This window comes from Pimephales promelas, chromosome 20, assembly GCF_988280905.1.
Source record: "Pimephales promelas chromosome 20, fPimPro1.hap1.1, whole genome shotgun sequence".
NCBI lineage: Eukaryota > Metazoa > Chordata > Actinopteri > Cypriniformes > Leuciscidae > Pimephales > Pimephales promelas.
The window spans coordinates 17,589,253-17,613,894 of NC_142788.1; the positions used below are offsets into that span (position 1 = coordinate 17,589,253).

A 24,642-nucleotide genomic window follows, 5' to 3' on the forward strand; every position below is an offset into this window, starting at 1 on the left:
TTGAATGTAGGTTTTGCAAGTTTAACATGGGTTATAGGTCAGAAGTTGAGTACTTATGTCCTTTCAATTTTTTACACGTTGAGTTGTAATTGTTGCCCATAACACGCTAGCATTTTGCTAATGGAGGCTGATTGGTCAGTGAAGGACTGATTACAACCAGAGTTACTGCTTGATGGCATGGACCAGAATTATTTTATGTTATATTGACTTAACTCCTCTACCATGTTTATTTACCTGTGTCAGCTGTGTTGTTGATGAAAGGAAAGTGCAGAGCACGAAAGCACCAAAGTGACTGAAGTATTGCCGTAAAGCAGTGTCTCAGGTTGTACGATATGTATGACTACATTGACATGTTAAAAGACTTTTTAAAGCAAATAAGTGCCTCCACATCCCCCTGATTGCGTGCAAGCTTCTACTTCTGTCTATACGGTTATTTCTGTACTGTGCGACAGAGAGTTGCATTTTAACTTAGGGTCATAACGTAGATACGAGGTAATGGAGCCTTTTATACACCGTGCTTCGTTAGAATTAAACAAATTATGGACAAATGGACTCTTTAAACGCCTCAGATAGTAATCTGATTACATAACGCGTGTTACTCATAATGCCTTGCTTTAATCATAACATCAGAAAGCAAATCTGATTACTTATAGTGCACATTACTTGTAATGAGTTACTTTACCCGTTACATCAAAAAGTAATCTGATTACGTAAAAACCATTGCTCGTAATGTATTGCTTTACTCGTTACATCAAAAAAGTAATCTGATCATGTAATGCACGACCCCCAACACTGCACCTTTCAGATTAGATTTGAAAACCTGATCACTAGTTTTTCCACAGTCTGAAATCATAATGTTAGTCTGAGGTTTACTCAGAGAGGAGAGCTTAATGTATCTATTTTCAGCATAATCAGAATTATCAGCTAATAATGGTAAAACATACATAGTCTGAAATCGGTTTCCACTGAGTTGTTCACCAGTTGTAGAGATATTAGATGAAATCATGTCGTCATGTTCTGATATCAAAAACACGTGAGACATTCAACTTGTATGAAGTTATTTTCTGTCTGCTGGTCGAACGGGAACAAACGCATTTGCGTTTCAAAACTCAATTGTGACTCAAACTCAATAATTACTGTGCTATTACTGTATTATGTTTAATATAGTTTCTTCAGCTAGAAACAAATGCATACTATCAGAAATATCTTTGTAAAATATGTGTAAAAAAAGTAAAAATCTGAATGCATACTTCATGCATGAAAGGGTTAAAATGCCAGAACACTTGACTTCATTAAGCACAATGTCCATTCAATGTCAAAGGTAGACTATTAAAATAAAACACAATTAATATAAAATAAATAACTTTGAACAGCCTGTGGAATAAATAGCTCTGTAAATACAGTTGTTATTGCAAGTGTTGATTACATGCATATTCAATTTCGTCTTCTTTTGTCTTCTGGCATGACTACTGGTGGAGGAATATTATTATGTTAATATAATTGATTAAAAATAGACTGAACATGTGGTTGTGAAAAGATGCAGAGTTGTTGTAGCATGAGGGTAAGCGATTGTTTGTATTCCCTTGAGATGTGATTGACAAGAGTATATGAACATGCCCCTCCCAAACACAACTCCTTTTGTCTGCATGCACACACACACACACACACACACACACACACACACACACACGCACACACACACACACGCACACACACACACACACACACACTCACGTTTACTTAGCTATCTAAATGAGGACATTCCACATTTGTTATGGTTTTTATACTGTACAAACTGTATATTTTATGCCCTTACACTAACCCTTTACCTAAACCTATAGCCACCACACAACATTTTCTGCATTTAAAAATTTGTCTTTCTTAATTTTTAAACCAGATTTACAAAAGAGGACGTCCCTTAAGAGAAGTTTGAGATTTTGTTACTTTTTGGTCCCTTCTGGCAACATATTGTCCCCAAAATATAGTTAAGTAGGCACATACACACACAAAGACACAATAATTGTTGATCAAACATAATCATACAAGCCTACTGGCTGGCTTGTAGCATTCAGTTGTGCAGTTGTAGAATCGGTGACCACTCTGGAGAGGACAAGAGGTATGGTATGATGAGGTGTATGCTCTCTCCTTATTTAGCTTGCTACACTTAGTTGTTCTCGAAGATTCAGCTGCTGTCCTTGAGAATGTCCAAGAATAGAGCGAAGAAAAAAGGAGGAGTGTTAGGCAGAGAGTCAGGAATGAGAGGTTGACAGTTGCTGCTGTCATTTACTTCAGCTTAAAGGACACTTCACCTCTGGGAAGATGAAAGAGTATTTATTATTGGTCATTTACACAGTAGAAATGTGAAATTATTTTTGAAATTGAAGTATTCTAGACTGAGAAAATGTACAAAATGTATTTTTTACTCATGTGGCTGAAAGACAAGAACTCCCAGAATGCACTTGCTTTGCTGTTCTTACGAAGCCACTCCCAAACCATGCCTACCGGCCTATTTCGGCATAATCCGAAAAATTGATACAACTAGGCATTCTTTGATACATTGTGAGTCATTTGATACATTTTCATCTAAATGCTAAATTGCGTTGTACCGGGTTGCATTGTAGCCTAATGTATATAAGGCAACTTAGACTTTCACATTAAAAATATGATACAAGGCAGGACCATGTCAATTAGCTTAGTAGTTCTGCATATGATTAAAATCACTATTTCTCTAAGCTAATACATTATCTTGGCTAATCCATAGTAACACTAAAGGTTTGTTTAAAAGAAATAAACCTTTGTCTTTTTAGAAGGTTTATTTCAAAGAACCACAACCAATGAGAGTTATAACTTTAAATTTAAAAAATAATTAATATTAACACTTTTACACTCAAAGCTCTGCGGATAACAGCGATCTTGTCCAGAAGAAAATGGCATCACCACTAGGGTTGGGTATCGTTTGAATTTGAACGATTCTGATTCCGATTCCGATTCCTTGTTTCGATTCCGGTTCCTAACGATTCTCGATTCCGATTCTTTTAAGAGGCAGGGTCAAAAAAGTTTAGCTAACCTTGCTAACCAACGGTCTTTCTGAAGGAAATAATCCTTTCTGAAGGAAATACTCCTGTCACAAATACTCCTTCTGTCACAAATTTTACATTTTGCCGAGATTTCGTTATTTTTAGAAAAGTGAAGCCACACTTTGGACCGCTGACGTAAGCTACTAATGTTCGACTCGCGCGGTTATGCCAACACTTCCGGTAGACGCTTCTTCGTTGGTGTTGTTCAGCGGTTTCTTCTTCCGCTCGGCGGACTGTGAATATCGAAACTAGGAATCGAAATTTTAACTTTTGAACGATTCCGGGAAAAACGAAAAGTTAGTCCCGGTTCCAATCGATACTCGATTCTCGATACCCAACCCTAATCACCACAAATAGATTGGCGACAGCAATAGAACTCTACTGTATATCTGTTTCCATAGGCACACAGCGAGAGCACTGACACCCCCACTCCGCCCCAGCTCGAGTCTGGCAGGGCTCAGGTCTCGCTCCGGCCGCCTCTTGTTCCTCCATCTCCCGTAGCTGTTTATCGCTGTATTGCGGCTCGTACAGTTAGCATCAGATTCTCGAGGTCTTCGAAAAACCCTTCTGCCATTTCAACTTTCCAAACTACCTTCCACCATTGTGATTAGCCTGCTACACAAACTTTCTACACAGACCAGGAGGCAAGAGCCTGTTAGCTTAGCTTCTACAGAAAGATGGCTGACACTATCGTTACATTCTGTGAGTGAGATCCCGCCCCATAATGGGCGTGGTGAAAACATGCGGAACACTAAGTGTAGTTTTTAGCCTCTGGCACGGTAATTCCCAAATACTACTGGTTTTCTACTGATATAAAGCTCAATTCTAAATCTTAAGTATCCCTTTAAGTGTCTTGGAGAGCTTGGGGTAACAAAAGGCACTCAGAGAATACTTGCTTTTTACCTTAGCTCCCACAACAACAAACAGCTGTTAAGGACTACAACCAGCTTCTTCCCAGGTTGGTGACATCACAAACCCCAACATTTACATAAACCCTGCCCCACAACAAAAGGGGGTGAGGCTATGTTGGGATACTTGTTTAGAGGAGAGGAAGAGTTGTTGGATTTCCTGTGAAATCCATGCTTGCAAAGTCCGTGCTTGAAATCTGATCTGGATGATCCTCTTGTTCGTTAACATTGGAAGGATCTGAATCGGGCTCGAAATTGTTTGAAATTGACGCCATGGTTAATATACATCAGAGTAGAGCTAGCGGTTATGAAGGGGCGTGACATTTTTGTCAAAGCAAATTTGTCTGATATCAAAAAGCAAGATTTCAGTTTGTGACTTTAATCTGGACCATGACAAAAGTCTGCTTTTGGCAATGACATCCTGATGACTTGGATTTCACTATTACAAGTTAAGTTACAAGTGTTTATATGTAAGAGTGTGTTGTGTTAAGCATGTAGTTCAAATCTAACTACTCTGACTTGTCCTGGGAGTGGATATATTGGCAAAGCTTATGAAACTCTAGCAGTCAGAGGATTATTAGGAGAAACCGGATAAGAGTAATGATGACAAGCCTTGAGAATCTGACAAGGTCACCCCTTGTTCTGTTCTGTCATATAAAATAAAATGCCAACAGAGTTGGCAAACAGTGATTTTCTATCATACAACTCTTTACAGTGTGATGTATTTTAAACTGAATATTAAACTAACTGTGTTTCTAGCATCGAACCAACACACTTCCACTTTGAAACACCATGTACCAAAACGTTCTGCTCTGTGTTTTTGAATGTTGTTGGCCTATGTTGCCATATCCCTGTTGAGTGTAAAAACAACATATATGGGAAATGAAACTACAGATAACTTATAACATTGTGATTAACAATGAAATAATCAATTAAACAAAGTTTGCCTTACCTGGTATCCTAAGGGTTTGCATATGTAGGTGAATTAATGCATGGCATTGTTGCCATACCCCTATTCTATAAAAACTGTTGTATCTGTATTAACTGGTGGGATTCTCAATGGGATTTGTCTGAGATTCTCCGGCCATGCTTAATGCTTCTTCTTGGGGAAAGTTCTCTGAGGAAATGTCGATAGCTCTTGGTTTAAAGCATTTAAGAGGACATTTCCTGAAGTCTGTTTGTCGATTATTCCTGCTCAGGAAGCAAATTAGTTAGGGGGACAAGTATTAGCACCCAGCCGACGTCGATGTGTAGACACGCTAGGGCATAGGATTAGCACTCAGTTGCATGGCGTCGATGTGTAGACGAGCTAGTTTATAAATATTATAGGATGTAGTTAGATTTAGGGACAAATCTACCACAACAGCAATTCAGTGACTTCAAAGCTTTGGTTCACCAAGAACCTTGAGATCAGTTCTCCAAACAACCATTTTGTCTTTAGTGTGAAGAATATTTTGATAACTTTTTGTGCAATGAAAAGATTCCATGGATGTTAAAGGTTCTTTATGGAAACATAGATGCCAACAAAGAATGTTGATTTTTAAGAATGAAGTTAACTGTTAAGATTCTTTAAGGGTACAGGCATTTTATTCCATTTTAAAGAATCTTTGGTAGTACGTCCAAATTTCATTCATAAACACATTAAAAGCATCCAAAATCATACTGTTTAGGTAGGAATGCCTTCTGCTGTACATGAAGAATGAACTTCACAACCCTTAAAAAAGTAGGTTAGTAAAAATCAAATCGGGACTTTTTCTATAAAAAGCAATGTTTAAGGTATAAAGTTTAAAACAAATCTGCGAAAGTAGGTTTCAACTCAACATTTCAACTCAGTAGTTTAAAAAGATAATCAGATTGAAAAGTTGAAATCAATACTTCATGCCCACATTTATTTTGGTGAGTAACAGTGTGATAAACTGATACAATGACTGACTTGTTGAACACATGCAAAGTCACCTCTCATTGTCTCGTTGTGACTCATTGTTTCGTAATGTGTGCCAAAGTGTTACAGATTCAAATGAGACAGTCAGACTCAGCACAGACAGGGATACACACAGCCAAGATGACTAATGGATGGACAGATTGATAGAGAAGGGCAAAGAAATACAGGCATGTGGATGAGGGCACAAATTCTATACCCTGTATGTGGAAGGGAGTTGAGCCTACATCTGTTTCTGGAAGCTGTTTATCCACAAATAACCTCTCATTGATTTCCTTATTTTATTATTATTATTACCTTTTTTTTTAAATTTGGCAGGGAAATTTGAGACCATCCTTCAGCTAAATATGGGGCAATGGAGGGCAAATAGAGGTGGTGATGGATTAGAAAGGGATGAAGAAGAGGGGTGGAGCTAGCTGAGGCCACACAGACATTGGTTGACAAGTTCACTGTCTTAAGTTTCTTGTCCAATCCTGGCCATTTTCTAGAAAGGTGAGAATAATATGAGGTCTTATTTGCGGAGTCTGGAGACATTTGTCCAACAGCGCACGTTTAGAAGAAAGGCTGCTGGACAGAAGACCGTTACTGTTTTCAGATACACACTGATCTCACTAACAAGCTGTCAGTATGGTAAGATATCTGGAAAGTGGATATGGACAAGATGCTTCAGTCAGTCAGTGATTTTTATATGGATGCATACTTATGACTGGAATACTTTTTCTAGAAGATCCAAAGTAAAAGTGGATATGTGCAGGTTTTACATTATACAAGAAGTAATTTTGTCTTGATCTAAACCTCTAACCCATAATATGGCTCTAACATATATTGATTATACTTGCTCTAACATAATGAAATCAAGCTGATTCAGTCATATTAAATAATAGCTTTACTTGAATAAAGCCAGTTTATGTTACACATAAAGCACATTTTTAGAAGTATAACTGTATGTCAAAACTAATCCTGATAGATTATACGGCTTGAATTGAGTTGTATGTTTATAGTTCAAGTAAAATTCATAGCAGCGTAGTAATCATTTATTAGTGAAATATCACTACTGTTAAGTAATTAATTCACATGCTACAAGTGATTGACTCCTCCTCTTTGTCTGTTATCTTTGATAGTGTTTGGCCTTGTTTGTTGGCTCTGGATACATGTGGTAATCCACATTATCAAAAAGAGGGAACATATAGGGTTTGATAACATTGCTGAGACTGTCATGATGCTTTGATATTTGCAATGTCATGTTGTGGTTCCTCATAATTGTTTACAGTACATGTGGACAAAAAGGATTCTGTCTCTATAGGAGGGCTGTATATAGCTTTTTTACATAAAACCGACAACCGGACTAGAGAGACAAGTGTATTTACTTCACAAAATAATAAGAAACAATGCTTGTATCTGGTTAGAGCTTTTGTGTCCTACCAATTAAAGGACCAGACACGCAAGAGAAGATAACGATGCTGAACATGTGTGATGCACGACTCACGAGGTCTGGCTTAATGACATTTTTCCTTTGTATGTATTTGTTACTGCTATTTTTAAGCACTGTGTTCAGAGATGTTCGGCAGATGTCTTGTAGTTCCACTTCCATTTCAAAAGTCTGAACATGAATCTTACATGGTCCAGAATGCATTTGTTGAAGAAATCTTGCAAATAATTCCAGGATAAGAACACATTTATGCCACTTTCAGCACTGTACAGATGATAAAAAAAGACAGATCAGGTGCTTATTTTGTATTCCAAGAACATAATATTGAATCTAAAGTGTATGCATTTTATAAAATTATATTTAATGTTAATGTTTAATAACCTCCTAAAGTGTGCAATGTAAAAAAAAGTACTTTTCCATATATGAGATGAGATGTGATCTGACTACAATACATTACTGAAATTGTCTAGAAGAGGGAAAGAGTACTGCGTAATATCTTACGGAAGGGGAAAATCTCTTTTCCATGAGATATTGAGGCCAAAAACTATCCTTAATTTTGAATTAATGTAAAACGCTTTGCGGCAGCATGCAGACATAGGCAAGACGGCTCGCATTCCTATTGGCTGTACTGCGGCAACTGCAGCAACCTATCGAGAGAGGCCCATGACGTCAGATCTCACGTCCTGCCGAGACGGTGCATAAATACAGCTGATCTTTAGATCAAAAGTAGTTTACCCTGTAAGGAAGGAAGCGTGCCACCATACAGATATCCTGAAAGGTAATCCTGCTAGACCAAGCCCACAACGGAGTGCGCTCTGACACCCAAAGAACACGCTATAGCATCAACTATCCAGCGTCTGTTTCGATGCGGTTATTCCCTTAGAATGTCTTAGATGTTAGATGCTAGGCACATAAGCTCTTAATGCCGTGACTGGGCAAAGGAGGCTCGCTTCCTTTTCCTCGTTGTAAACAGGCAGGGCAGACAGGGAAATGACCTGATCCCTTAAGGAAGCGGATTGTTCTTACCCAGTGACTGGCCAGTCGATGGTTTAGTAAACGCTGCTATGGCCGCCACATAAACCTTGAGCATGGATGGGGTTCTGCCTTTATCCAGTGTCTCTTGAAGGAAGGAGAGAACTTCCATAACCCCACAGTCTAGGGGTGAAAACCTCAAGCTTTGCACCAGCCAGAAAACACAGACCATTTTGGAGGAATAGAGTCGTCTAGTAGACGGGGCTAGCCTGCGTGACCGTGTTTAACACTCTCTCCGGGAGGTTAGTGTATACCCATTGATGGCCCATGCGTGTGGGACCACAGATGCCAAATCGAGCCCTTGGCTTGAGAGAGGAGGTCTTTCCTCATCGGTATTGGCCATGGGGCAGTGCTTGTCAGCTGCATCAAAACTGGGAAACAAGCCTTTTTTTTCAGAGCGGAGCCACAAGTAGCACTGAGCATCTTTTTTCCCTGATTCGTTCCAATACCTGAGGCAGGAGCGAGATGGGGGGAAAGGCATAGAGTGGGCAGCGGGGCCAGATGTGGGCCAGCGTGTCCCTGCTCTTGGAGAAAAATTTCAGACAGTGAGCGTTTTCTTAGGACGCAAACAGGTATACTTGCGCTCTACCGAATGTCTCCCACAGCAGTAGGACCGTCATGCAGAGACCATTCTCCAGCTGGAACATTGTTTCTGGACAGTCTGTCTGGTCCCTAATTCAGGTGACCAGGCACATGTGCTGCTATCAATGAACACAGATTGTGCTGAGCCCAGACCAGGAGGCGTTCCGTCAGCGTGTAAAGGTTTCGGGATCTGACAACACCCTGGCGATTTATATAGGCCGCACTGACATGTTGTCCAAGATTTTTTTATCTGGGGACAGAAACGCCTCGACTGCAATCATTTTCAGACAGTTTATGTGTAGGAGCTTCTCTCGCTCTGACCACTTCTCTGACCAAAGAACGGTCTGCGCTCGAGCAGCACTCCCCATCCCGAGGTGGAGGCGTCCTGACTGGTGCCAGTCGATTGCTCTCCAAGGTTACAGAGCTGTGATGCATTTCTGATCGACCTTGAGGCGAAACAGATCGGAGGCCCATGCCCAAGGTGGTACTTGCGCTTTTAGCCATAACTGCAGCGGGCACATGCCAAGCAGACCCAACTAGTACTGATGATGCTGAGGCCATGAGACCCAGCATTTTCTTAAACCTTTTGAGCGGGACTATAGCACCGCAGCGGAAGGATTTCATGATGGCCTGAATATTCAGTCTGCGCTCTGGCGACAATCGCGCTGTCATAGACAGCGAGTCCAGTTCTGCCTGGTTTTCTGTGCCCAGAAAAGACAACCAAGTCTCTCTGACTGGGAGACAGCGAACTTGTCACCCAATTGACTTTGAGACCTAGATTCTCAAGATGTTCGAGTAATATGGTCCTGTGTTCCATGAGCTCTGAGTGTGATCGAGCTAGAATCAGCCAATCGTCCAAATAGTTCAAAACTCGCATTCCCCAAAGTTTCAGGGGTGCGAGAGCCGTGTCCATGCACATTGTAAATGTGCACCCCATGTGCTAGGGACAGGCTAAACGGTAGGACTGTGTATTGATATGCCTGGCCCTCGAAGGCGAATCTCAAGAATACGCGTTATTTTTGAAAATACGCGTCCTTCAGATCTATTGAAATAAACCAGTTCTCTTGGCAAATCTGTGCGATCGTGAGCATTCTGAACTGGCGTTTCACTAGCACTTTGTTCAGCTGTCTTAGATTCAGAATGGCCCCCGTCTTTTTTCGGTACCAGAAAATATCTGCTGGATAGACCCCCTTCACTCTGAGCTTGAGATAAAGGCTCTATGGCCCCTTTGCTCAATAGTTTCACCATTTCGGCTTAAAGTAGATGAGCTACTTCGGTTTTTACTATCTTTTATTGTGTGGTGGTTTTCCTAACTCCCATTGGTAAATAAACATGCTATTGCACTATTGCCTACCTGCCGTAAAATTACACCATTTGTACAAGACAAGTAGAGCTATTTTATCCAGTGTAATTTCAGTGTAAAAATCACTTCACTTCTTGTTTTTTTCTTATACGAGAGAACCGTATGTAAGATTTCTTCATCTAATTTATTCTGGAGCATGCAAGATTCATTTACAGACATTCCTTAAGTGTGACATGAGAGAAATTGTCTTCATTAGATATTAATCAATTTCCTCCTATGTCTCTTTCTCATTCTTTTTCTGGGTGCAGATCTAATCTGTGTAAATAATCTTGATTTTCTCTTCAATAACAGCTTCAATTGAAACCCATTATATCTGCCTCCCATTACAGCATGGATATAAACCAAGTTCATTCTGCACATCCTTCACAGCTCTTTGTGATGCTGAGCACGTCGTTATTTTATTAAATCAAGGAGTTCTATATGTTATTTCATTAGTAACATAGTTGTTTCAGAGATGTTGAAGGAAGGAATCTGCTTCTCACATTTCTTTCCAAAATCTACCCACAGTAGTTCAAAAATATTCAAGTCAGGTGATTAAGCTGACCACAATTGAACTCCATCTTGGTGCTCCAACTGTTTATGATCATAACACCATCTTTTTCACATTTTTAGCAGTGGTGTCTGAGATTATTATTTTTTTTAGCAATTGGAGCTAATTTATTGATGTTGGCTTTGTGAAGTTTTCTGTGGAAAGGGTGGTAAGGGGGAATATTGAGGTTTGCTATCACTTTGCTGGAGTTGTGTTGGTATCCTCAACTACTGTACAACAGGAGGCATAAGGATTCATGCATGAATAACAGCAGCATTAATTGTTTGTACATGTTTGATAGTTAATACATTGACACTTAAGGGTAAACTAAAAATGTATTTTGTGATTGCATCCAATAACAAAATATCAAACTAGTTAATTAATTTAGCAAATTATGATAAAAGAATGAGAATGCCATCTGATTTGATTTGCTCTATTTAATTGTGGTGATGATCATATACATTGTACTTAAAAAGAAAAGAAAAGTTGAACTCTTTTGGTTTTCATCTTGTTGTTCCTGTGTCCGTTCTTTATTTGTCTTGAATATTTCTGGAAATATGCCAAAGTAGTACATTTTCAGTGATGTGTTAAACAGTGTTGTGCAAGTTACTTCCAAACTGTAATACATTAGGTATTACTTGTTACTGTTATTTAAAAGTAATTCATTACCTTACAATATTACTGTCGCAGAATTGTAATGCGTTACATTACTCATGTATTACTTTTGAGTTACTTTCACCGAAATAACTAAGTAGAACTTAACTTTTGGGCTGTAACAATATGCAATATGAAACCGAAATCGCCATTCGCCACACGACTCAGATCCACGAACCTACAGAATCGCGACACACCTCTTCCAACTCCAGCATTATTATCCTTACCGTCCAGATCCAATGCTGCCTTATCTTTAAATTAGGCTATTAGTATTATTTGAAGTTAACATTATAAAATACGTGGACCTACACCACACAACTAGTTGAGCATAAATTATTTAAAATTGGGGAAGTCCAGCATTATGGACATGACATTTGCAGTCAAAACTTGAAATAAAAATTCTCAGAAAATACATGTATTGAAAATAGGCTACTTCCTTAAAGGACTCCAGACATTAGACAAATATCAGTCTATGTTTTATTTTTAATATTAGGGAAAAGACACACATTCATGCGTGACAAAAAAAAAATAGGAGGCAAAATATATTTGTAATTCTGTGAATTACACTGCGCAAATCGGATGAGGAAAGGTTGGCTCTCCAGTCTCCATAGAACTTAAAATATTCATTTTATTTTAGTTTTCGTGTTCGCATTTATGAGGGAAAAACAATGTTACAGACGCGACTGCTCTGAACTGACACTAAAAGACTGCTTTAAAACTTTCACATAGTCTGTTGCCTTTAAGAAGTAAAAGCAGACAACACACTGTAATACAACTGTAATACAAGCCTGACTGAACATGTAACGAGTAAAATATTACTGAAAATTGATTAGTAATGCCTTACACTACTGCGTTACAGCAAAAAGTAATATGTTACTGTAATGTATTACTTTTGTAATGCGTTACTCCCAACACTGGTGTTAAAGCCCTATTAGGTTCAAATTCTATATTTCTTATTAGCCCACTGATGCCCAGGCAGACGCCCGCTCTTTCCTGAGTGAGGAAATGATTTCTGGTAAGTGTGTGAAAATTTTGTTCATTAAATGAGACAGATTTGATTCACACTGCTTGCTTTTCTTAGGTAAAGTGATAACGTTCTGCTCACACAACCTTTAACATCCTGTTTTGAATTGTAGTATTATAATTATTTTCTTTTTATCATCTGAAATCAGAGTTCAAGGCTGCCTTCGACATGTTCGACACCGATGGGGGCGGTGATATCAGCACCAAGGAGTTGGGTACCGTCATGAGGATGTTGGGTCAGAACCCAACCAGAGAGGAGCTGGATGCCATCATTGAAGAAGTTGATGAAGATGGTAAGTCGCAACACAAAAATGGTTTGTGCCAACCATGCACACTTCAGAAAACAAATGCTCAAATTGTTCTATTTTTATTCCTCTATGCATTTCAGTCTGTCCCATCACATCTACGTTTTGCATCCTCAGGCAGTGGCACTATCGACTTTGAGGAGTTTTTGGTCATGATGGTGCAGCAGCTAAAAGAAGATCAAGCTGGCAAATCCGAAGAGGAGCTATCTGAATGCTTCCGTGTCTTTGACAAGTAGGTCACCCTCCGGTCCTACTCACTCGCCCTGCTCTGAGCGGGACTTGAACTGGCGTCTCTGGCATGAGCGCGTCAACAAGGACCCTAGCATCAGCCGTTAGCACACCTCTTGAGATCAGGAGAGTGAGGTTTACCTGCAAAGCTCTCACTAGCTGGCCTTATAGCAAATGAAACAAAACAGAAGTGTGAGGAAAGGTAATTATATTGGTCTATCATGTCCAGAAGGTAGGCATACAAAACAGTTCAACCATAAATGAACATTCTGTCATCATTTCTGTCATCAAACCCGTATGACTTTCTTTCTTCTACAGATATTTTGAAGAATGTTGGTTACCAAACGGTTTTGCTACCCTTAATCTTCCATTTCAAAATATAGCTTTTGTGTTGTCTAGTAAATATTGACAGAAATTTTATTTTCGGGTGAACTATCCCTTTAGGTTCAAGAACTTGATTTCTGTGGCAGAGAATTATCAACCCCTTATTTATTATAGTATTTGGCTTGACATATGCATCTTGAAATCTTTAATGAATATGAATCCAAAGAACACCTGTGCTGCTTATTTTATAGTAAAAGGTACTACAGTTCTTTATCAATGAAGCTTCTTGTGCCAGCCGAAGGAATTGTGAATGAACGAAATGAAGCTTTAAACAGATAAATGAGCTTTGTTAACTGATGTCGTTCTTCAGATATTTTGGATCTTATTGATTCTCTGCAAATGCAAGTTCATACAGTCCATTGCTTTAGTTTTTAAAAAATTTGATACTGGTAAAACATGTCATAATTGGGCAGTTGTGGCCTAAGTTAGAGAGACTTGTAAGCACACATAGCCTTCATGTCACTTGTCACTTAATACATTTTTGCCAATCAAACAAATAAATTGCCAAATTGTCAGAATAGACATACATTTTTAAAGCTTTTTGTTCCCAAATGGTGCAGTTACAATATCTTGCTGGAAAAGTTAATAGCATATTGTTCATCTAGGTAGCAATCAGTCAAGCATGATCAATGCAGTGAAAACTCTACATGTAAAAAAAAAGTAATGTATTGTAAATGTATGTAATTTTGGTGATCAATGATTAGTATTAATGGATGCAATTATTGACTATAGGGGACTTTAAGGTATCTGAAAAGTTTGAATATAGCACCACCTTGAGTTCAGAGGATATCTGAAAAAAGATGTTTTATAACGCATATTACTATTAAAAATGTCTCTGAAATTCATTTTCTTGATGTCTTTACGTTCCTTGGTTCATGACAATTCTCAATTGTCAAGGTTCGAGGTTCAAGGTTCGTTTCTTTATTGTCATTGTTAAAAATAACAATGAAATAACATCAAAGAGTCCTACAAGTGCAGTAAAAAGTATACAAAAGTGCAATCCATTTGTTGACATGTGCATAATGCATAATGCATACCCCAGTTTGATTTTTCCAAAATTTTCCTGTATTTTTAAAATTGTGTTTTGCTACACCTCCTCCAAATTTTGTCCAGTTTGTCCCAAAATCATTTTAGATGAATTTTGGACCAAGCCACTCAGCCACACAGATATTTTTTTATATTCACTACTGTTTTCGAGAAAGTCTTTTAGAAGTCAACCGTCCCTGTGTTTATCTTATGTTATCTTTAGCATACTAACTATTTGTTATTTGGCCATCAGGATGAACATAAGCTAAATTAGCTTAGCATTTGAATAATTTAGAGTGCTTAGGACAGTGCTTATATTCGTTCATTCTCACATTGAAAGCTCATCCTCAGTATCAGCACAGACTTGTGTCCTCTATACGTACGATATGTATTTTTTGTCAAATTTATATGGTTTAAAAATAAAATGATGTGCGTCTTTAATGTATGACAGACAGCATCACTTAAACACGTTAAGTCATCAGTTTAATAGAGGAACAAACACATCCGACAATAATGTTATTAAAATGTGTTTAATGTACAGGAACCAAGATGGATTCATTGATCGTGAGGAGTTTGGGGATATCATGCGCGCCACTGGCGAGCCATTGGCAGAAGAAGACATAGATGAACTCATGGCAGATGCGGACACAAACAAAGATGGAAAGATTGATTTTGATGGTAAAGCAAATCTTAATTATTCTATTTTTATGTGCTACTCACTTAGTATAAAGATTCCAAAAGCAGTTTTCTGTAGCGATGCAATAGAAGAACCATTTTGGATTCCCCAAAGAAGCTCTCATTGAACAGTTCTTGTAGAACCTTTTTCATTATGAAGATGTGCAATGGAAATTAAAGTTTAAACTATTAAAGTTAACCATCAATGCCAATAAAGGACCTTTATTTATTTATTTTGAGAGTGTATTAATGCATATGCAAACACATGAAGACACATGGTGATTCTTTTTCTTGACCTTCTTTCGAATCCCAGAATTTGAGGGAAGACATCTTATAATCACAATAACTGAATGCTAAGGATGTTCCGATTTGTGTAGAGTGTGTGAACAATGGCAATGGCAGGAAATGTGTTTGTATGATATTTCATCTCTTTTTCCATTTTCATTCCAGAGTTTCTTAAAATGATGGAGAACGTCCAGTAAGAAAAACTTACATTCCACGCCCTCCAAATCTCAATGAAAGCAAGTCAAGATGTTGAACAATTCACGCTGAGATCTTTCAAGGAAAAGAGTGCTGAGGACACAACAACACCCTAATTTAAGTCTCTGAATGTAAAAAAAAAATAGGCTAGAATTTGCTTTGAGGGACAGAGAATATTATAGATCAGTGCCGTCTCCTTGGCGATGTTCCTCAGGGACCACAATATGATGGTCTCTATAAATAACTATCCAAACCTTTTAAGAGGAAACCATACCCTCAGCTGTCCCCACACCTGCTTCTTCCCAAGACATTCTCCAACCTTCCGTCAAGCCCCTCTCCCTTTACAGATTCAAAATAGCCTTGCTAAAATAATTACCTTGGAAACTGACTTAATGTTGTGTTGTCATAGAGATAAGAAATCTCTTCCCTTTAGCTCATGCTAACAGTATTTTTGCAAATCTATTAAAAAGGCATGTTTTGGCAATCTACCTACTTGTTTATTTGTGATTGTATTATCTAAAATGATCTCCTTGTGTTAATATTATTAATCTCCTTGAATATCAGGCGAAATATTTAATTTCAAGCTATAACTGAGACTCATGTGATCTTATCAGCCACTTTGCCTATAATTTCCCACCTCATCGGAAAAACAAGATCATCCCACCATGTTGTTTTCCAGGACCCCATGTCCAAAATAGACAACACTTTGTCCATCTAGTAGATCCATAGTGTTGCAGTTATAATCTTTTCGTCTGTTAGTCTCTTCCAATATTTTTCATACTTACTGTTCAGGACCGAGTTTTCCTATGGCCAAGAAAGGTCAAGAAAAAAATCAATTTTGAATCCTAAAGACAACCTTTTGTGCCAGGAGCATGCAAGTTGTACATAATTTCTGATCGGAGACAAAAGGTCAAGTGTCCATGTTTTCTTCTCATGGTGGAAAGCGATCCTTTTTAACACCTCGTTGTCTTCAGGTTATACTGATGGAGGTATTATGCCAGTGCTGTAAATGTACAGTAAATCTCCAGAGCTGCACTCATATGCATACTGCACACCGGACCTCTCTGCTCTCCTCAAAATCTCCTTTTAAATCACTCCATTTCTGCCTGAAAGTATATAGTCTGCAACCCCCCTCCTCCGAGATCCCCACACATCCTTCTCCAATCCACGTCCTTATGATTCCTCGCTCAGGAAACACATGCTATACATGGAAACTCAAGTTTAGGCTCTTTGGGGTTTGGGGTACCTGCGTCGCCATTGCAGACTCTGGGTGGGGTGGAGTGCAGATCTTAATCATCTGCTATTCAGGGCGCACTGAAGATTTGCAACACAGCACCTTCCCAAGAGGTTTAGGGTTTCTTAGCTTGACCAAACCGGGGGTGGGGGGATGCATTTTAAAAATGAATTTCCCTCTGTACACTTAAGATTTTTATAACATTATTAGCTTTAGTTAAATGAATTTAGTAGACTTAGTAGGAATTCTGAGGGGGGAAAGCAAAGTCTCATAAAGAAATCATGCCCAAACTTTGGTGTGGTCAACATTAACATGGCATTTTCACAATTACGTTTTACCAGACACATTAAATAATTATTTTTTGTATCTTCCAATAAATACAGGCTTTCTGATTGTAAACACGGCAGAATAACCATTTTTCGGTATTCTTGCAGACTGTTCTTAAAGTGTATTCACATTTCTATTGGCTTATGGGAGCAGCCGAACCCTAAAAGTTCAGGATTCTAAATCTGGAGGCCTGTGGGCGGGTCTTGGGTGGCCTGTTTAAAGTGTGTCAGAACTGTCACTTGATGTCTAGTCTTTCTGTTGGGGTGTGAGTGTGTTGACCACTGCTTTTCTCGTGGATATAAGTGAGGGAGGCTAATCCACAACCATGGTAAGAGTTTAAATAATCTAAGTGGTCAGTTTTGCTAATGAACGCATGAAAAGGAAAAATGTGCAGATGGCCTATTAGTCAGAAAAGTATGTCAAATTACATCTATAAGTATATATTTATCATTATTAAGAAAGGATATTATAAGGTTACAGTAGGCTATTATTAATAGTTCCCTTGCATTTTTTTTGCATGCATTTAATAAAGCATTATAATTAAGAATAAAAATGGGTCATTCTTCAGGTAGGGTAACTTTTCTTGTCTGTGATGATTTCAAAGAAATCAATAGTACTGTTAAAAAAAATCATTCTAGTTTTGAAGAATAGATTCAAATATAATAAAAACTTATTTTTATGTCCATCTCTTTTTCTCATTTTAAGACAAAATTCTCTATATTGGGCTCAGCTCTGTCTTGGCAGATAACTCTGTCATATTCATAACCAAAGCTTATTTGGTTTATTTATTTATTTATTTTCTCATTAGCATCCTTCAGCAGAATCCACTATAAAATAGCTAATGGTCATGTTTTTTTCTACTTCTTCTTTTAAACGATGATTTGTAGTTTTAACATCAAACCGTTTGATTGCCTGTATATGTATGTATAAGAGTAGAGTGGTAGGCCCACTAATGGATGTTTAAAATAAGGGATGGTGGTCAGAAATCAGTAAGTGTTTGGAAATTAACATTCTGCTATTTGATATGAAGCTGGTCAGCAGGATAGCTGAGGCGACACATTCCAAGGGTCCCATTTCGGAATTACCATGTACAGTCACTGACAGAGGGGATAACGAGTCTTAAAATAGTTGCAAAATTGTCCTGGAAGTGTGTTCTAGGCACCATCTGCTGTTTGCAAGGCCCAAACCTTAAGTCTTAATTCATACAAATTAGTAAAACAAAAATAAATGACTCTCCAGAAGAACCAGGATTCCTTATTTATCAAATTGACACATTGCAGCCTACTGTTAATATCTGAAATTAACCTTTCCTAATGTAAGCGTTTTCGCTTCACAGACTGACGCGCAACAAGAGGCCCGCTCATATCTGAGCGAGGAGATGCTTGCCGGTGAGTGTACACAAATTTATATAGGCTATATCACATATATCCACGTCTTTCTGTCATATTAAACTATGCGTCTTATCTTAAAGAGTTCAAGGCTGCCTTCGACATGTTCGACACCGATGGTGGCGGTGATATCAGCACCAAGGAGTTGGGTACCGTCATGAGGATGTTGGGTCAGAATCCAACCAGAGAGGAGTTGGAAGAAATCATCGAGGAGGTCGATGAAGACGGTAAGCAAAATGCCACCGATATACACAGCACAATATAACACACAATGGGCCGAAATATACTATGCAAAAGCTTATTTTCATGCGTTCTTGTGTTTCGCAATTTGCTGCATTCTCAGCTCTGCCACAAGAGGCGATAGACACTGGTTTAGAAAGTCTTTTACAGTCAGTTATTTCTTTCAGGGCAAATGATTAGTTCACTCCAGAATAAAAATTTACTGATAATTTACTCACCCCCATGTGATCTAAGATGTTCATGTCTATCTTTCTTCAGTTAAAAATAAATAAAAGTTTTTGAGAACAAACATTCCAGGATATTTCTCCTTAGGGGCGTTCACGGGGACCAAGGGATGACTGTTCCAAATTGCAGTTTCTACACAATCACAGCCGAAGAAAAAGGTTCTTATCTAGCGAAAAGATCAGTCATTTTCAAAAAAAGATTAATAATATACTTTTTAACCACAAATACTTGTCTTGCACTAGCTCTGCGATGCTCGTCCATGACTTCACGCATTACATAACCATGTTGGAAAGGTCATGCGTGGCTTAAGCGAAAGTACTGACCCAGTGTTTACTAAGCGAACGTGCAAAAATGCCCTTTTAAAAAAAAAAGGTAAAACAAGATGTTAGAGTTGAGGTTTGAAGTTGGAGGAGAAAGTGAGTTATTCGCCCTACCCTACATTTTCTGCCCAAGTCACACGTGACCTTTAGTAATGCATGAAGTGGTGGGCGCGCATCACAGACCTAGTGCAAGATGAGGATTTGTGGTTAAAAAGTATATATTAGAAAATGACAGTTCGTTTCGACACGCAAGACCCTTATTCCTCGGCTGGGTTCGTGTAGAGCCCTTTGAAGCTACACTTAAACAATGCAAGTCCACTATATGGAGAAAAATTAATTTCTTTCAACTTGAAGAAAGAAAGTAATGAACATCTTGGATGACATGGGGGTGAGTAAATTATCAGGAAATTTTAATTCTGGTGTGAGCTAATTCTAAAGCAGAGCAACAGTTTGAAAATACTCTTGCTGACTGAAAATAAACATCCCGTTTAAAGTAAAAATTATATGAATGATCCTTCAGGCCAGTGGAAGAGACCATGTCAACTCAAGTATGTTCAACATCCGTGTTCGCATACTTGCGTAAAGAATTTTTCAGGTCTATGTGATGATGTCTACATACATTTTGACAGATTAATTTCAAGATCTGTTTGGTCTTAAGCATAAAAATGCTAAAATATCGATTGTAATAACTAAGGTTCTTCATACTGAAAATTGTAGGCAGCGGATCCATCGACTTTGAGGAGTTCTTGGTCATGATGGTGAGACTCCTAAAGGAGGACCAGGCTGGCAAGAGTGAGGAAGAGTTGGCCGAATGCTTCCGCGTACTGGACAGGTATGTCATTTGATATCTTCCATGTACACCTGTTTTTAATATGACCTAGTCTCACTTCAGCATATGTAACGCTGTCAATCTGCAGGAACGGTGATGGCTACATCGACAGAGAAGAGTTTGCAGAGATCATCCGCAGCACTGGCGAATCCATCTCAGAGGAAGAGATTGATGAGCTGCTTAAAGATGGAGACAAGAACAACGATGGCATGCTGGACTTTGATGGTATGATGCGGTTTCTAGATTTGATTTCATTTTACTTGTAAAATCAGATACTGAAGTAACACAATGTCCCTTTTCCCCCAGAATTCCTCAAGATGATGGAGAACGTGCAGTAAAACAGAGACTCACGGACATTCCTCTCCTCTCACCCCTGCCGACTGAAACCCTGCCCTCTCAATGCCACTCAAACTCACTTTCCCCTTTTGTCCTCTTTCTGCCGTCATCTCACCTCTTCAGCAGACAGACAGATAAACACCTGTGGGAGGTTTGCCAAGGTTGGGCTCCCACTGACCCTCATGCAAGACCCAAGGAGCCAAGCTGTGGTGTCGTTCACAGGTTCATCATGTTATGATGGCGCTCAGTTTGCTGGAAGCATATGACATGGTAGACCCCATGGGTGTTTATTCTAGATCAGCAGCTTATTATCTTGCTGCATAGACCAATGCCAAACCCACATTGTATTTAAGAACACGTGCTTGAAAACAGAATAAAAAATAAAAACACATTGTTTAGTTGGTCTGACATTTTGATTTGTATGGTTTTGTTTTGAGTTGATCAATTAAACATTCTTTTTTTTTTTCCTCCAAAGTCTCTGGCCCAAATTAGTCAACAATTTCTGTATATATTAAAGACTATCACTGTTTATGTAGAAGCAAACCCCAAATCTTTTACAAATATCAACACGATAATTCACTTAAAATATGCCGTTCAGCTTTATTCGACATACTGTAGGAATGGCTCTGCTTTTCTATTGCACATTTAGATTTTTAACATGACAATCTTTGTGTGCTACAAGTGTGGAAATCAGTAAATTGTGTCTTGTTTATCTGGTCAATGGCTGCTGAGTATTATTTGCAAATGAAATGGTAAAAAGCTGGTAAATTAAATCCATTCATCATTTCTCTGATTGACATGCACTGAAAAAAAACTACCAAATGTTAAAATATGAATGAGACTGATAATAATCCAGTTTATACTGCAACATGCATTCATGTATTGTATACATTCATGCCTAAGCTATAAATAGAATTCATATAATGTGACAAAAAGTATCCAAAGCAAAAATCTCACTTGGGTATATTTACAATATTAACAAAATGATTTTGTATACTTCTAAACACTACGAGGCACTGTTTAGTGTTTACCAAATCAAATCCTTTTACACTTTCCTTTAACCCTTCAATTTGCAACAATTTTCTTCAAATGTTTTGCTTAAAACTATTTAAAAACAAAATATTAAATTATACACACAATGTATCTTCATTGTAAAGGACACCTGCTGGTCTTCTCATTTCATGAATTGTATCTTGGAGCAAATCATTTTAAGAGAAATTAATATTAGCATAAGCTAAACTGTTGTGAAAGATGTCATGTCATCTTTTAAATAAGAAATTGACACGTCTATTGAAATGTTCCAGATGTACAGAATTGCTTCTTAAAATAATAAAACGTCTTGTCTTCCATTAAAGGTTTAATATATCTTTAATGCACAACAACTGAAAAAAACAAAACGCTATAATGTTGTTTCAAATCATCTTCGAAATGAATTGTGAATTGTCTTGCAACTGCAAAAACAGGGTTACAACAAGTCCATTACGATCCACAAGAAACTTTCGATTGAACAAAATCACATAGCAACCGATGGGATTGTTGTTAAGACCCATAATTGGCCTCGTCAAAGGCTTTGCGAGCCTTTTTCAGCTCCTCGTTCATGGTGAGCAAGTCCTTCACTCTTGCAAACTTTCTAGGGTCCTTGCGGATGAGAAAGACGATGTCCTCCACCTGCACACGGCCCTGACGCCCAATAGACATCGCCTTGTGCGTCATCTCCGTGATGAACTCGATGACCAGATCCTCCAGTATGTCCACTGATTCGGTGTACGGATTTTGGTCGTCTCCAAACCCATACATCATGCAGCGAAGCTCCTTCGAAAAAAGCCGCTTTCTTTTACCTTGGCCCGAATCTGCCCCGTTACCTCCGTCGTCCAAATCCTCGTCAAAACCAGGATCTTCCTCTTCCTCAGCCATACTTTGAACGAAATACAGATTAGAAACAGTCATGCAAACACAAGATTAAAATATTCTATTTTATAAAAAGACTAACAGGCACCGTGTTAAGGTGTGTATATTTATAACTTACATGTGAAAATCGAAAAGCAACACAAACCACCCCAACCAGGAAACAGGAAATTCTATTTATTCATTTACGTCTAACACGACACTGGATGAGACATTTTAAACGCCATCGCCACCTAGAGTTCTGGATGACGCATACAGTGTAAAGATTTTATTTTATTTTTTATATTAAACATTTATTTACATATAGTGTAAAGTTCGAAACATTTCCAATGATTCTTTTACGTCACAACGGGGCATTCTTTCTTTGCTCCAAACAAAGTGAAACGAAATATGGGCATACTTTTGATATAACGTGCACAGATGTTTTATTTTTATCATAAATTCCACCAAAAGCCAAATAAATCATTTTAAATTGTTTTTAAATGGTAAAATTTTAAAAAGTTAAATGTTAAACCCTGGTCTTGTACATAGTTATATGTGGTTGCACTTGTGGACCATGTTAAACTTTGCAATAAATAAACAATCATAAAAAAGTTAAATGTTGTATTTCCTTTTGACTCCAAGTGAAGTGATAAAAAAGCCAATTTTTTATTGTATTTTCTAAATAGTTAAAGATAACTGTAAAGTAAAACATTGAACTGACTTTTTTATTTAACGTTAATCTTATTTTAGATTTTTGATGAGTTGTCGGCTAAGTTTGATTTGATAACGATTCGTTTATGTCTAGACCTAACGTTAGACCGGTTCAATTGATTCAATAAAAAAGGTCCAATATTAGCGAATCTAATAGAGCTAACGCGTAGCTGACAGCAGCATTCTGCGATATTGCTCGCTCAGTTCACAGTGGCTTGGGCAAACAATTGGAAATTTTTTCACACAGGAAGAAAATGATATTAATAAATATTTAATTTCAAACCATCTCGAGTAATCTGTTTAATTCAAATTTTCCCGGGATGCAGCGCATGTGTTAGCAGAGCAACGTCCACGTCATCTAGACAGGGGTATCTGACTGACTGTAGGTTAGGTTCACAAACAAGTTGTTTGAATTGCACAATTCTATGGCAGATATGGTATAGTGCTGTGAGAAGAGGCACGCCTGCAAATGATGGTTACATAGTGTTTAATGCTACCAGCTTTTCGTTTACAAGGACTATGTAAACAATGAGGTAAGAAAATGTGATCACAGTAGCTAGTACTGGTTAGCTGTAAATGGCAGTCAGCGTGAACAAACTGTCAAAGCATCAGTGAGGTAACAAGGTTTTAAGTGCTCGCGAGGGCTTAGGACAGGACAACATTTTACTAAAAAAAAGAAACCTAACGTTTATTGCTTAAATATCCAACGTAACAAAACAAGATATCTTGCGTTTCAGCCCGCACGTTACCAGTCATTATAACGGTAACGTTACAGCTGTTTGTTGCACTTTTCAACAAGTGCTTCGCTGATCAATACGACACAATAGCACACATTGATACATTTTTGCCTTGCATGTTCTTATCAACCTACTCAAAGTTTGATTTTCCACATGTTAACATACCTATTAACTGGCTCTGGTTACCTTTCCTGTTTTAAAAGTGCTTAGCTGCGCCTTGTTGTATCCGGGTTGTCCAGGATGGCGTGGCCGATGCAGTTCCTCTGCAGGACGCTGCGCACTGTGGGCCTGGTGCTTTTCTACTATGTGTTTTCAATTGGCATAACTTTCTACAACAAGTGGCTCATGAAGGTGAGTTGTAGTTAATTTATAATAAAATCCTTCTTTTCCTTCTTGAAAATTGAATGTGAGTTTTTTGTTGTTTGTTTTGTTTGGAAGAAAACACTTATTTGTTCTATTTGCTTTTGTATAATGTCTGAATTTTGTTTTTGTCATTTGTCCCAGGAATTCCACTTTCCTCTGTTCATGACCCTGGTCCATCTTGCTATAATATTCTGTTTCTCTTCACTGACACGCTTTGCCATGCAGTGCTGGACGGGAAAGCCTCGAGTTATTCTTCCTTGGAAGGTTTACCTTTCTAAAGTAGCCCCAACAGGTGAACATTTTTCTTTTTTGTTGAGTCCAAAGACCAAAATTGTTTGACTGTGTGTCATAATGGTTGCTGAAGAGATAAACAAAAGGATAGCCGGTTTTATCCAACACAGTTTGGGAGGG

General features: G+C 38.2%; 4 protein-coding genes across 7 annotated transcripts in view; 3 read left to right on the plus strand and 1 right to left on the minus strand.

Annotated features, from left to right (window-relative positions):
• Positions 1-6,466: 6,466 nt before the first annotated feature.
• tnnc2.1 (troponin C2, fast skeletal type, tandem duplicate 1) lies at positions 6,467-16,122 on the plus strand. Its single transcript, XM_039651547.2, has 6 exons — positions 6,467-6,554; positions 12,474-12,528; positions 12,686-12,829; positions 12,959-13,073; positions 15,021-15,157; positions 15,605-16,122. The coding sequence occupies exons 1-6, from the start codon at positions 6,552-6,554 to the stop codon at positions 15,634-15,636; spliced, it is 486 nt and encodes a 161-aa protein (XP_039507481.1). The 5' UTR covers positions 6,467-6,551; the 3' UTR covers positions 15,637-16,122.
• A 1,305-nt stretch (positions 16,123-17,427) lies between these two features.
• tnnc2.2 (troponin C2, fast skeletal type, tandem duplicate 2) lies at positions 17,428-21,250 on the plus strand. Its single transcript, XM_039651548.2, has 6 exons — positions 17,428-17,523; positions 18,532-18,583; positions 18,667-18,810; positions 20,086-20,200; positions 20,286-20,422; positions 20,504-21,250. Exons 1-6 carry the CDS (start codon positions 17,521-17,523, stop codon positions 20,533-20,535), a joined length of 483 nt encoding a protein of 160 aa, XP_039507482.1. The 5' UTR covers positions 17,428-17,520; the 3' UTR covers positions 20,536-21,250.
• A 632-nt stretch (positions 21,251-21,882) lies between these two features.
• On the minus strand, positions 21,883-24,167 carry taf13 (TATA-box binding protein associated factor 13). 3 transcript variants are annotated; one of them, XM_039651550.2, is made up of 2 exons: positions 24,034-24,167; positions 21,883-22,448 (listed from the first exon to the last, which is right to left on the minus strand). In XM_039651550.2, the coding sequence occupies exon 2, from the start codon at positions 22,445-22,447 to the stop codon at positions 22,073-22,075; it is 375 nt and encodes a 124-aa protein (XP_039507484.1). In that variant the 5' UTR covers position 22,448; positions 24,034-24,167; the 3' UTR covers positions 21,883-22,072. The 3 variants fall into 3 exon arrangements, with proteins under 3 accessions (XP_039507484.1, XP_039507485.1, XP_039507483.1); XM_039651551.2 differs by having other exon boundaries at positions 24,055-24,157; XM_039651549.2 differs by lacking the exon at positions 24,034-24,167 and adding an exon at positions 22,560-22,698.
• Positions 24,086-24,642, plus strand: part of col20a1 (collagen type XX alpha 1 chain) — a 36,323-nt gene continuing 35,766 nt past the window's right edge. For both annotated transcript variants that reach the window (XM_089124309.1, XM_089124308.1), the window contains exons 1-2: positions 24,086-24,219; positions 24,373-24,523. In XM_089124309.1, coding sequence (XP_088980435.1) covers positions 24,109-24,219; positions 24,373-24,523 — 262 coding nt within the window. In that variant the 5' untranslated portion in view covers positions 24,086-24,108. The remainder of the gene's footprint in view (positions 24,220-24,372; positions 24,524-24,642) is intronic.

Excerpts from the sequence above, each read along its gene's own strand:
- tnnc2.1 (XM_039651547.2), top strand. Across the intron at positions 13,074-15,020 it reads TGCTTCCGTGTCTTTGACAA|GAACCAAGATGGATTCATTG; the intron begins GTAGGTCACCCT and ends TTTAATGTACAG. Across the intron at positions 15,158-15,604 it reads TGGAAAGATTGATTTTGATG|AGTTTCTTAAAATGATGGAG; the intron begins GTAAAGCAAATC and ends TTTTCATTCCAG.
- tnnc2.2 (XM_039651548.2), top strand. Across the intron at positions 20,201-20,285 it reads TGCTTCCGCGTACTGGACAG|GAACGGTGATGGCTACATCG; the intron begins GTATGTCATTTG and ends GTCAATCTGCAG. Across the intron at positions 20,423-20,503 it reads TGGCATGCTGGACTTTGATG|AATTCCTCAAGATGATGGAG; the intron begins GTATGATGCGGT and ends CTTTTCCCCCAG.
- taf13 (XM_039651550.2), bottom strand. The coding sequence starts at position 22,447 with ATGGCTGAGGAAGAGGAAGATCCTGGTTTTGACGAGGATTTGGACGAC.